This window comes from Onychostruthus taczanowskii, unplaced genomic scaffold (assembly GCF_017590055.1).
Source record: "Onychostruthus taczanowskii isolate IOZ18803 unplaced genomic scaffold, ASM1759005v1 scaffold8, whole genome shotgun sequence".
Lineage (NCBI taxonomy): Eukaryota > Metazoa > Chordata > Aves > Passeriformes > Passeridae > Onychostruthus > Onychostruthus taczanowskii.
Genome location: NW_024505892.1, coordinates 16498200 through 16511015, shown reverse-complemented (window position 1 = coordinate 16511015; position 12816 = coordinate 16498200). Strand labels below are relative to the sequence as shown.

General features: G+C 35.7%; 1 protein-coding gene across 10 annotated transcripts in view; it reads right to left on the bottom strand.

Moving 5' to 3' along the window:
* The window catches only part of REPS1 (RALBP1 associated Eps domain containing 1), a 61145-nt gene that overhangs the window by 31188 nt on the left and 17141 nt on the right, over positions 1–12816 (bottom strand). For all 10 annotated transcript variants that reach the window (XM_041423621.1, XM_041423632.1, XM_041423622.1 and 7 more), the window contains exons 3-4: positions 9824–10023; positions 2130–2283 (exon numbers count right to left, since the gene is read on the bottom strand). In XM_041423621.1, the coding sequence (XP_041279555.1) occupies positions 2130–2283; positions 9824–10023 (354 nt within the window). The remainder of the gene's footprint in view (positions 1–2129; positions 2284–9823; positions 10024–12816) is intronic.

Genomic DNA, 12816 nt, shown 5'->3' with positions numbered 1-12816 from the left:
TTTTGTCCAGGAAATTGATAACTACTGCTATGAGTTAGATTTCTAACGCAAGACAACGTGTAAGATTTTTTAAACCAACAATTGACTTATTATCTAATAATTATTCTACAGTCCAATTCAATAGAGGAAACACTGTTTAACTTTGTTCATAGTGGGAGTATGAGGACGCAATGGAACATTTACTATGCATAAGTCAGAATCTTCCTGTTTAAATGTATCTTTCTTCAACAAAAAGATTTGATTTTTGCCCTTCTGGTTTAAGCAACTTGCTGTTTATTATCTGACCCATCAGAAACACTTTCACACTTGAGATTCCATTATTACAGTTGACAATCTCATAATGTGAAATGATGTTTGAGAATAAAGTAAAATACAAGCAGAGAGGCCTGGGTTCTCACTTTGCTTGGATCACAAATGAACTGGCACAGCCCTACTGAAACTGCAACACTTCACCTGGTTTCTCAAAAATATCTTGCACTGGAATCAAGATGAGCTTGTAGTACTGATCTAAAGAAAACTAACCAACAGTCTATCTGGTTCTATCTAAATGTCATGAGAACATAATTTTTCTCTAAACACTGTCCTTAAAATGTAGGATCAAGAGAGGGAGGGAAAAGCTGAACTGTCTACAACAGCTGAAATTTAAAGCAATAATTAATTATCTGCAGTGCAATAGGATCATCCACAGTAAATTACACTGACAATTTTTCTTAAAGTAATACATGAAAAATCACTTTATCATTAGCATTGCCAGAAGATACAATCCTTCTATAAAACCATCTTTGAATTACTTTAAATCAACTATGAATGTGTTCCAGTATGGAACATAAAATCAGGGAATACTGAGCTGCTTAAGAAATAAGCTCAGATCACTTCTGAAAAATTTACCCATTAAACATCACAGGGAAACCATTGCCAAATGGAAATATTAACATAGTATCACAACTTTATTTTTAAGATAACAATACTGAACTCTTCAACACTAGGAAGAGTTTGCATACCGTCCTGGAGTCTGTGACTTTTTAAGTTAGAAAAACTTCACAAGTTAGAAATGCAACACACTTGTATTTCAGCTTTAGAGAAACAAAAGTCAACCAAACTACAGGAGAAAAAAGATTGAGAAGTTGAGTGCTGACAGTGCTCAGACTAAACCCTTAGAAGGGATTATATAAGCAATGAGCAGACTAATTTTTTATTTTAAATTGTAAATTGACTGGGACTTAATAGCAAACAACATTCAGGACACTGACATAAACCTCTGCATACAACCCACTTCACTTCTGAAGTTTTATTTTCTTATACAACCAATTTTAATAGAATCCCTGCTCCTCCATGGATGCTTAGAATTACAGAATGACAATAATTGAAAGGTGACAGACCAATTTTGGAATATCATAACTGAAATAAACCAAGCAATCAGAGTTCAGTCTTGAACTACAACCTACAAAATGCAACATTATTTAGCAGTGCCATCAAAATCAAAACCTGAATTACAATTGGTCCCGAATTTATTAAGACTACCAGGTATGAGAAAAGGAAACAGAACTTTTTAAAGTAAGATATTAAGGGGGAAAGCTTTTAAACCTGAATACAGTCATACAGTAACAGGGATGGTTTTCATGTTAAATGAAGAACATTAAAGGATGAAAAGTTTCACTGAAACAAGTGGTTCTACCTTGAGAGACTGGAAATGCAGACGCTTCAGTTGTTTATGTAAACTTTAAAGAAATAAAATTAATTGTTCTGGCAATTCAGCTAATGTACCAGAAATATAATTCAAGCAAACAATATATTATCTGCTGCTTTCCTTTGAGGTCCCCACATTTTCACATATACTGACACCTTCTGCACAATTTCACCAGGATTATCAGGGTTTTTTTAAAAACTTTCCACTGTAAAACTTAAGCACTCTTTCCCTCCCTCCAAACCCTTAGCATTTCCCACGTGAAACTAATAAATGGATCCGCGATATGCAAGACCACAGATTCTACAGTGCTATCAACACAGACACTTGAATCTGCAAGAAAATTTCCAGGACTGGAAAACACAAAGATAAGCTGTCCTAGGCTCATTTATTTAAGAATTCCACAACATTGGGTTACTACCGAAGCATAACAAGACATTTATACCTGGTTGTACTTCGCTAAATGGAGCCCAAAAAGGCCCAGGTCCAGCAAGAGGTCGCTCATTATTCCCTCCGCTGGGATGGCGGTTGTGCTTCCTCCAGGTATGTGGAGAGGTTGGTGGGGATTGCTGTGGTGAAACAACTGGAGAAGTGGACTCCTAATAAAACAGAGGAATCTTTTAAGATTTTTACTACATAACTAAATATATAAAAGCCTATCTAAAACCATTATTTCTAGAAACAACCATCACTACAGTTAAACTCTCATTTTAGAGAGTGAAAATTTTAGTACTTATTAAAATGAGGGAGCAGGACAAGTCAGGTACAGTATAACTAGGACTGAACACATTTACATCAAACAATGTAATTAATATATTTTTAACTTGACATTCTTAAAACAACAGCAATGCTGAGTTAAATTACTTAGCTACAAGGGAAACTAGATTATAAGACTCACTTTCACTTGTGATAGAAGTTACATTTGAAACCAGCTCTCAAAAGAAATACTTACTGTGCAATTTGTTATCCTACCAAATGTTAATCAAATGATTCAGTTATTTACTTTCATTTAAAATAAATGAGAATTATAGATTGGTGAAAAAAAATCACCAAATATGACACTTGATTTTTTAACATGCAAAAACATAGATGCTAACTTTAAAAATTGCTGTACAAGGTAATGTTGCCATGACACTAAGGCTCACACTTCTCTTTAATCCCATCCTGTATTATATTCTTCCTGAACAGGTGGGAAAAAAGAGAATCACATGCAATTTCTACATGGAATCAGTTCTCACAAGACATTCAGATTACCACTTTATTTCATTTCAAATAAAATATAAAGGAAGAATAATTTCTATTGTATGAAGTATTCTGTAGTAGAAAGTACTTTCTTCCCTATATCTTTTATCTTCTGAAATTCTTGTTTTCCAGTTCTCCCAATTTGAACTGAACTGTATTAGTGAAAACAAGTAAAACAAAGAAAATCTTGAGCCCCAAATATCCTGAAAAGTAATAACAAAGCCAAAAACCTCAAAATCTGTTTCATCAGTACATGGAAAGTTTCGTACTCTATGTAAACAGGTGTTAACATATTATCAAGTGCCAACAGACACACTGAACGTAGGCTTCCCTAAAATTACCCAAACTGATTTACTTTGCCTATAATCAAAGACCATTAAGCTTTTCAAACAATATTACACCTATGATAGTCTAAAAGTCTCTTAGAAAGCTAGAAAGTGCCATTAATAAGCTTTTCTCCAAGCAAGTTATATTCTAAAACTACATGCATCCTAACAAAAAAGTTCTAGAGCCACAATGACTGTAAATTTACAACATGTTGATGCAAACTTTTGCCTTTTTTTTGCCCTCTGATTTTCCTATTCCTTGTGAAGTGAAGCCACTTTGGCTGATACTACAGATGAGGTATTTTCTGGAAGTTCTGACTATTGAGTCGGATTTCCTCAACTAAGTTTCTAGGCTACAAGATTTCCAACTTTCTATTCCAAGTATTTAAATCATTCTCCTACATACTGGCAAAGAGTTTTACAAAATGGCTGGGAGCAACACTAATTCACTTCAGCTTTTAACTGAGGGATCAGCTGACTGCACAGTCTCTGTTACTGTTCCTCCACAGTACCTCCATGAACTCAATATAGGTGTTTTTTTGGTGCAGCTACATGCCTTTCTGAAATTTGCCTGAAGATTTCTCCTTGTTGCCAGATTTAGTTACCAGATTTATTTTCAATGGCAGGATGTTCCTATCCTCACTGGTGCATGGGGACAAGAGGGGAAGGAGTCAGGGTTTCCAAAGTGCCACTTGCAGACTGGAAAATGGAACTGAGGTTGAATGGCTACTGTGCCTAGCATTGTGCAACCAGTGATGGGAAAACCATGACACTGGATCACTTAAATCAATGAACAGCTCCCTCTTCCATTAGCTTTTATACAAGCCGTCTTTTATCAAACAAGATTTGAGGGATGCTTGAATTTTTCAGACAAAACATCATGGAGTAAATGTAGAGAAAGCTATGCTTGGACACAGATGTTATTCATTTAATCCAGTATCCTTACAAATCAGATAGTCCAGAAAGAAACAGAAGAAAACCTGAGGCAGACAAATGTATGATAGTCTACCTAGAGGAAACTACTCACTAGTTCTAGTAACTGCATGTGAACACTCAAACTTGATGCACAGTCATCATGAAGCAGCCCTGCCCTAGGCTGAGAACTGTGACTCTTCAGTAAGCCTCTGCCTAACAGCTGGTCTTATGCTGCTGGCACAGGAAAGAATTGTAAATATGATCCTCAATTTTAATTCTTCTAAATCTTTACTATACATGTGGTTTGTGCGATTCTGTAATTCTGGAATTACAAAACTGAGTCCTGAAGTACTCGTAACTTGGATATTTTTGAACTGACAAGAAGTTACTAAAAATAGCAAGTTAATTAAAGAAGGTGATATAATACATGGTTAAAGGAAGAGCCTTAGTGAAGACAAATCAAATAAAGTGGCTTAAGGCAGCACAATAATGTGCTAAAGGGACAATACTGTCCAGAGGGATCTCAGCCTCACAAGGGCACTATAAGCATACATGAGACAAATGAGATTATAAACCTTTTCCTGGGTGGCACACATCAGGCCAGAAAAAAATTGCCTAATGAGAATGCCAGAGGCAATGAAGCCAGACATGATATCTCAAAAATAGTTTTAAAGGTGTTGTGATCCAGGTCCTGATACCACCCAGCCTGCTTATGAGTTAGTCACCAGATCCATCATGACAAAAGATTTATTTGGAGATGGCAATTGCATTGTAAAACCCAGGTATTTTAATCAACTGGCCTTCATACCAAAGAACAAAACACCCCAAGGTTCAATGAGAACTTCTCCACTTGCAGCACTACACATTATTCAAGGCAGGATGTGTAGTTCAGCCAATTGAGGAAAATAATAATTAAACCAGAGCCAAATGAAAAAGGGATCAGTCACAGCATGAGAAATTATACTGGTATTTTTGCTATTTCCTCAGCAAAGGAACTGCACTACATTTAACCTGAAGCTGAACATTACCTCAGCAGGGTGTCATACAAGATAGTTCCAACAATGTGGAGATTATACAAGGATCTAAGGTGTAGAAGAACTGGCTATAGAAGGGGGCAAAGCTGGATTGTATCAGAATGGGAATTACAAGATTGAAGGAAAGTTTCTAATAATACTCTTGAATGACTGATTTGGACAATTTGATACTTTAGGTAACCAATTATGCACACTACATAGCATGCTTACGAACTGTGACAACAAATATAGGGCAGCCGACAGATGGGTCTCTTTCAGGACATAAGGAACAGTCAGCTATCAAATTTTAGAATTTAAAATACAGTTTTTCTTGCATAATGAATGTTACTACCAAAGGCCATAAAGAGAAGACTGGATGCACAGGTCACGTATCAGACCCCTACAGTATGTCAAGTATGAGAGATTTGCTTTATTCACAGCTGCCAAGATATATGAGGCAAGACATATCAAGCAAAAACAGGAAAGAACCCTACAAAACAGTATTAATACTGGTGAAATACCACTTGGAACAAGAAATAGAAATGTAGTAAAATATTTTCAATAAACACGAATTCAAATTGGATCACAACCAGAGAAGGATTAAGGATTACTGGTAACGACTTTATGAAATGAAACTGAGACTATGGATTGTTTTATCAAGCAAAACAGAGCTAAAGTAAAATACAATATTTACCCACTAAATACTGGTAGTGCCCTGCAGTAAATACTAATGACAAAGCTGTTAAATGAACCGGCTGAGTTAAATGGGAATTCCCACCATATTCCCATGAATATGGTGGGAATACTAAGGCCTTGGAATAGTTTTCCTCAACAAAGCCAGTGTGGAATAAAAGGCTTCACAGTTTCATGAGAGAACCCTGATCTTTTTAAAAACCTCTTATAATAATAAAATGACATATGAGATCTTTTCCAGTTCTGTGCTTGTGAACCAGGTATATTTTATCTGAAATTACCTGTTCAATCTACAAAAGAGAAGTGCACAGAAATGAACTACCAGAACTCCTAGCAGAACCTTAAAATAAAATCACACTAGTTTTCATACAGGTGAAAGAATTAAAACGATCAAATTCTGTCTGCTACAGGTACCAAATTTGAGCTTCTCCTCCTAAGGCTGCACTGACATAGCACTAGATCAGTACGATCTGGAGGGCCAGTAATATGCTTAATGCACCCATAGGCAGAGGAGTACCTTCAGCTTTACCTTTTATTTTCACAAGGGCATAGCAAGTTTCAGCCTGTAAGTGTTAGTCAGATACTGAGACTTTAACATCTGAAAAACACGTATCTATTGAAACTACATATCCCCTTTCCTGGAAAAAGAGGAAAAAGTATCCTAAAGCAGTACCTGATCAACATTGGATCATACTTAAAAAAACCCGAAAAAAGTATTTGTTTTTTGGCTTTATCAGCGAAACACAAAATGTCTCCAACACAGAATGCTTAGTCACTCATGAGCTACTTTCAGAAGACAAAATTCTTCCTAATCTCAATATTGCTGCTTCTTCCAAGAAAGTTTTCAGTACACTAACATTTTTATTAACATAGCTGCTACTACCAAGGTATAGATATGTATATACTACCGTGGTAGCATACCCTTGTCACCAACGTGCTTGTATAGGTGTCACACTGTCAGCAGAAGTGCTCAAATCTACTTAGTCTCTATTTTACCGGAATAAGAAATTCTGTCAGAAGGAAAAAAAAATATTTTCCCCCCAGTGTTTTATCTCCATTAGGATGTGCAGTTAACATGTTATCCAGTGAGGGATGGCATCTTTCATTACTCAGCTAGACTTCTAAAATCAGTTCTGCAGCTTCCATGACAGCTGAGCATAACTCCATTCACCTTCTAACAATATTAAAAAGATATAAACTTCTGCCCAGTGCTATATTTATAAATAACAAAAGCTACCACAAAATCATTTATAGCTACTCTTTGGAAACACAACCTAACTGTTATTTCCCAATTCCCTGCCTCCAAGTAAAGTTCATTGAGGGAACTGCTGAAATAATGCATTGAAAAAGAAATAGTTTTACCTAGAACATTTCAGTAAACAACATACTGAGTAAAGTTCTTCTGCATAAACTATTTGTAATTATGAGATATTATACTATGCATGACAAATCTCACCAATAGGGAAAGCTGCATATAAATGAAACAGTTTTTAAAGATGAAGATTAAGATATCTTATGATGCCATACAAATAGTATTTCAGCCATAGTATTTTAAGAAATCAATGTGTTTTCAAGTGCTGGTCTGTCGCCCTGATTTTGTAAGACTTTGTTAAGCCTTCTGATGTTTACATTCTTTCAGCAAACTTTCTCACACCCAGTTCTGTAAATAACCTATGTTTTGCATTCTTTCATGGAGGTGGAGAGAATTGATGGACCCTTGGTCTGTCCAGTGGCATTGGAGAGGTGGCACTGTCACCCTCCAATCCACTGTCACCTTTGGAAAACTATAAATGTTGGAGTCAGAAAATAAAGGTTCTTCTTCTTCTTTTTTGTTCCCCTCGAGAGCAGCAGTGTCTGGGTCATCATTTCGTGCCTTATCACAACACTGGTCACATTCTCAAAGGCACAAACGGTTTAAGAAAAAACAACCCCCCAAATTTGCTAATGGAGAATCTAACAATGATAAGCTCCATGAGTGAAATATCCAAGCTTAACTGATATATTCCTCCAGAAAGAAGAGTGATCCCTAGGAAGATGACACACTGTGATTTACACACTGTGATGAGGGTTCTCTCATGAAACTGTGAAGCCTTTTATTCCACACTGTCAGACTCCATCTCTTCAAACACTTATCGGTCAAAAAGGTGGCACGAGAATTCAGAATCTGAAACTCTTTCTCGATTTTATAAACCTGAATGGTATCTCCAGGTCAAGATGACTAAATCAGCAATTTCCATGAAAACACAGATAAAAGCAGCACCCATCTTTTTTAAAGTAACCTGATTAGAGTATTTTTATGGTTATGTGAGAAACCTGGGCTCAAGCCCCTTTCTTTTTCCCAGTTTCTTTCTAACCTGGTAAGAAATCACTAAGTATTAGATTGGGACAATAAGGCTGCTTGAATGGGTTCATGGTACAGAAACGTAGCATTAGAATATTCCATAATGTAGCCATACAATGTTCAGTTTTGCAACAGAGTGCACAATTATATAACACTTACTCCATGTTCTAGAACGTGAAACTTAGTTATGTGTTGTCTGTTACATTTGTTCCAAGTCTGCTTTCTGGGCCAGATTACTCCAAGGACTTGGATACAGAGTTTCTTTATTCTGATGATCCAGACAGACTTGTGTAAAAAAGAAATACCAAGTTGCTTTTAACAGCCAAGACAGAAATGAAATTGGGATACACATACACTTCTGTGAATATGTGGCTTCTTCATTCTGAACTTGAAGACCTCAAACACCAGATTTATTTTTCTTTTTGTTATTTTAACATTATGCCACAACAGATTCCTGTATCAAATTACAACTGGTCACTAAATAAACTCAACATCATGACGGAAGCATATAAAACACAGTTTCAACCCAACCAAAACCTCATAATCAGACTTAGGAAATCTGCAATGTGCAAAGTGTTTGGTAGCTCTCTCAAACACACCTAACCAAAACTAGACAGCAAAAAGCTATCTGGAGACTTACTGCTAGCTCTTTTTTCATTATATTCCCCATCTTCTCTTTGAAAGAAAGGAAGTGGCAGCCAAACACTGATTATGGATTTCCTCTACTAATTTACTTTTTCTTTGTATTGGATCAGTCTGGGCTATTTCCATAGAGACTAATAAATGTTTCTGAGTGATTCCTTGATTCCCACAGAGACTATGGGACATTTGCAAGTTCCCCAATTCTTTACAAAATAAGCCCAGAAAAAAAGCACACCACTGGGAAGAAAACAGGTCATTCAATACATATACCCAGCAAAATTTAGCATTTGTACTCAGCTCTTGTTTGTAGAAAAGACAATCAGAAAGGATTTCCCTATGGACAAAGAGCACCAAGACTGTAAACCCAAGGAATTGCATATGAGAAGGCAAGAGTTTTAAGTCTTTACAGTTTTCATTACTTCAGACTTCTTGTCACTGAAGATGAAAGAACCAGTGAACAAAAAATAATCAGTTTTCTCATTATTAAAATATAAGAAAAAGCTATTTGAAAACTTTGGTCTGTTCTTCTGGTTCTCATTGTCTCTCCTTAGCAGTTAAACCACAGAACAACAAAATGTGAGGCAGAGAAAAGCAACAGTTTAAAAAATTTAGAGAATTTTTTTCTAAATACTGTTCCAAGGACCAGGAAACTGATAGGAACAATTTAATAAATGAGTTATTAATACCACAATGACTACAACTATATATTTGCCATCCTAAATTACACACTGAATTTCTTTTCTGTCTCAATTCTTTGTCCATTACTGCCAATATTTTAAACACTGATTTTAAGACTTCATAAAAAATGTCTCCTTACATGCAAGCATTTCAGAGGCAGATATGGTCTTCGTGTATAATATATAAAATTTTTTTAAAGAAAATATATTGAAAGTAACTTAGCTTAGAAGCCCTATCAAACTGACATCTACACAGCAAAATAGTGATTTAATCTTTTAAGTTAATTTACCTGTTGATCAGTTGATGTACGCTGCTGAACTGCATCATGGCTCACAGAGCCTTTTTTGACTTGTATCCTGCCAGGTGGAGGAGGAGGAATCACACCTGAATATGAAGCTGGATTATCAGCATCTGAAGAATACAAGGCTGTGTGTCTTGACTCTTGTTCATTCTTTGACACAACAAATCTGGGAAGAGGGAGGTCCTTTACTGTTAAAAAAAACACAAAGCAGGACATTCACTATCCATAAATATGATGATTAAAAATAAAAACACTGTTCTATTTTGAAGTTAAAATTTCACATGTGACTCAATTCCTTACACACTGAGACTGCTGCTATAGTCAAGCCAACACCTGGCAGCTGGAAAAAGCAAATACCTATTCTGCATTAGACTTCATGATTCTGTTACCCAAGTTCCGACTTTGGTACACAAAGATGACTTCACATTGCTCCACTACAGCTTTGCACTACAACTGTGCATTAAATGCAGCAGCAACCAGATAACCTGGATTTAGCTCATATTTTTTTAGATTTGTCAACATTTCATTACTGAAGCATGATTTTCAAAATTTTCCTACCATTTCTAGCACATACCAATAACTAGGGTCTTCATATAGAATGGTTCATCAGCAAAACAAATGCTAAAATACTGCACTATATTCAGTATCGTCTTTTGGTGATCTAATGTCATGTTCATATTTACAGAAGATAATATAATCTAGTTGTACCACAGAGTGTGACTATTGCTTAAACACATCTATGCATACTTTTCTACAATGAAAGCTAAATTAGCTCATTTGGAATACTGGAAATACAACTGGAAATATTCCAATGTCACCTCATTTGATATGAACAACTAAAATACAAAGTTTCTACAAAATGCTAGGAAGCCCATTAGTTTAATGTACCATGGTTCAGAGTAGCCCAACATAGAAATGAGACTATGTAAACCTTCAATTTTCCACTGCAAGATCTCTACCATTTTTCTCCCAACTGCAATCTTCTTAGTGCTCCACTTTGAATAAACATAAATTGTGAATTTGCTGTACAGCTTATTTGAAAATTATGTCTCCAACACAAAACAAAATTACAAGCATGGCTCAAATTTAATTTCTCTTGCTGACTGCCCACGTAAACTACTTCTGGTGCTGAGAATGAGTCAGTGGCACTACATCTATATTAAAATATAAGATGAAATTGCATACTGTTTATTACATGAGCATTGTACCCCATGCTGCAGCAGGGAAGTAACATAACTAATCAGCAAACCACAGCCAGCCAAAAAGTGAAAAAGCCATTGCATACAAGTGAAAATGTCTATGTCTGCAAAACCAGGAAAATACAGACACCAGATGATCCAACTGACACAGGGGAAGTCTGTGCAATCAGCTGTGCCAGCACAAGTCACAAAAATAATAGAGAACTCAAAAGAAACACAAAACACTGTTTCTTCTTTAAAAGCAAGACTAGATAAATATAGGTTTGTTTAGCTGTACTAAGTTCCTACATGACTAACCTGCTATTTTTACCTCTCTCCTCTAACTTTTTCCAGTAACAGCGAAAAATCTCATTTCAACACTACAACATTTGTTACCATTCAGAAATCCCTCAATTATAAATGTGAGAGCTGTCATGAATGGAACTAACCCTTGATATTGAGTATATTAAAGAGTTCTCTGTACTTTTCATGCCCACATCCTTCCTAATATTTTTTTCCACCAAAACCTGCAAAAAATAAATATTGCTTTGAAATAGACACTGCTCATTCATGTCTCAAGTTTTAGCTTCCTGGAAAGAAAACTTGTTGGGACAAAGGAACAACAGCTTTGGAGGCTTGTAGCATAATAACTAATGCCAGTATTCTTACTCTACTGCCCGTCTGAGTAATCAAAAGAGTACTTAAGAATCAGTTGGACCACACTTATGTTAGACTTAGTATTTAAAATTTGACTGAGTTTCCACCCAGGAATTCAGATAAAGCAAATTCATTGTCTACTGACAAGACACACAAAAAACCAAAAGGAAAAAGTAGGAAGGTGAAGGAAATTCCCATGTTAAAAGAACGAAGAAAATTCAGAAAATCAATGAAACACGCATAAAATTGAGAGCTAAAAAGTAGACGTGCAAAAATATAAGCTTTAACTAATTTTAAATGTCTGAAGAGACAAAGAGTATACAGCTTAGTTTGGGATGGCTCTAACACTTCATCTTCAAGACATCTTGGAAATGGAATGTGCAGAACTAAGCTAGCAAAGCTCAGAATCATTTTATCAGCCTGCTGCATTTTAGTTGTTGAGTTAGCTGTTACAACAACACTTGAATCATTCTAGAAGCAGGAAATTCATAGATAGGACTGGAACCACTGCAACCAAGGCAACAGACCATAGCTAAAAACAGTTAGGGTAAAAATAAATGTTCTCTCTATTGTACTTGGTGTATTTTGTAGCCTTGGAACCAGTTACAGAAGATGATTTCTGAACTTCTAGGAATAATTACAAGCATTTCTAATATTGTCATGATATCAATGTGAAATAAAACTTCCAATCACTGTTAACTTTTTAGCAAGATATTTTATATTTTGGAATGAATTCTGTACCTTCATTTCATTCTTTCCTTCAAAATTCTTGTAATTTCTTTTTTTTTTTTTTTTTAATAGAGAAGCTCCTTCTGGTTAAGGTACCTTGCATTAAAATAAAACCAAGACTATAAAATCCCTGCAAAAAGCCCACATACAGATTTGTCTTTCCCTTCTCCAACAGGCATTTTATGAGAAATTCCACAATCGTTTGATCAAGTTCCAGTTTTATCAGTATTAAGAGTTGAAGGTTCTTTTTCCAGCTTTCCGTTTACAGGGCATTCTGCTACAACTTGCTAAGGCTTTTGATTAGGGAACACATCAGGAAAACTGTGTTTATAAATACACAGTGGCTTATAAACAGAAAGGGACTTGAATACTAGCAAAATGTTGACTAAAACAATGCACTTTTCCAAAAAACTACAA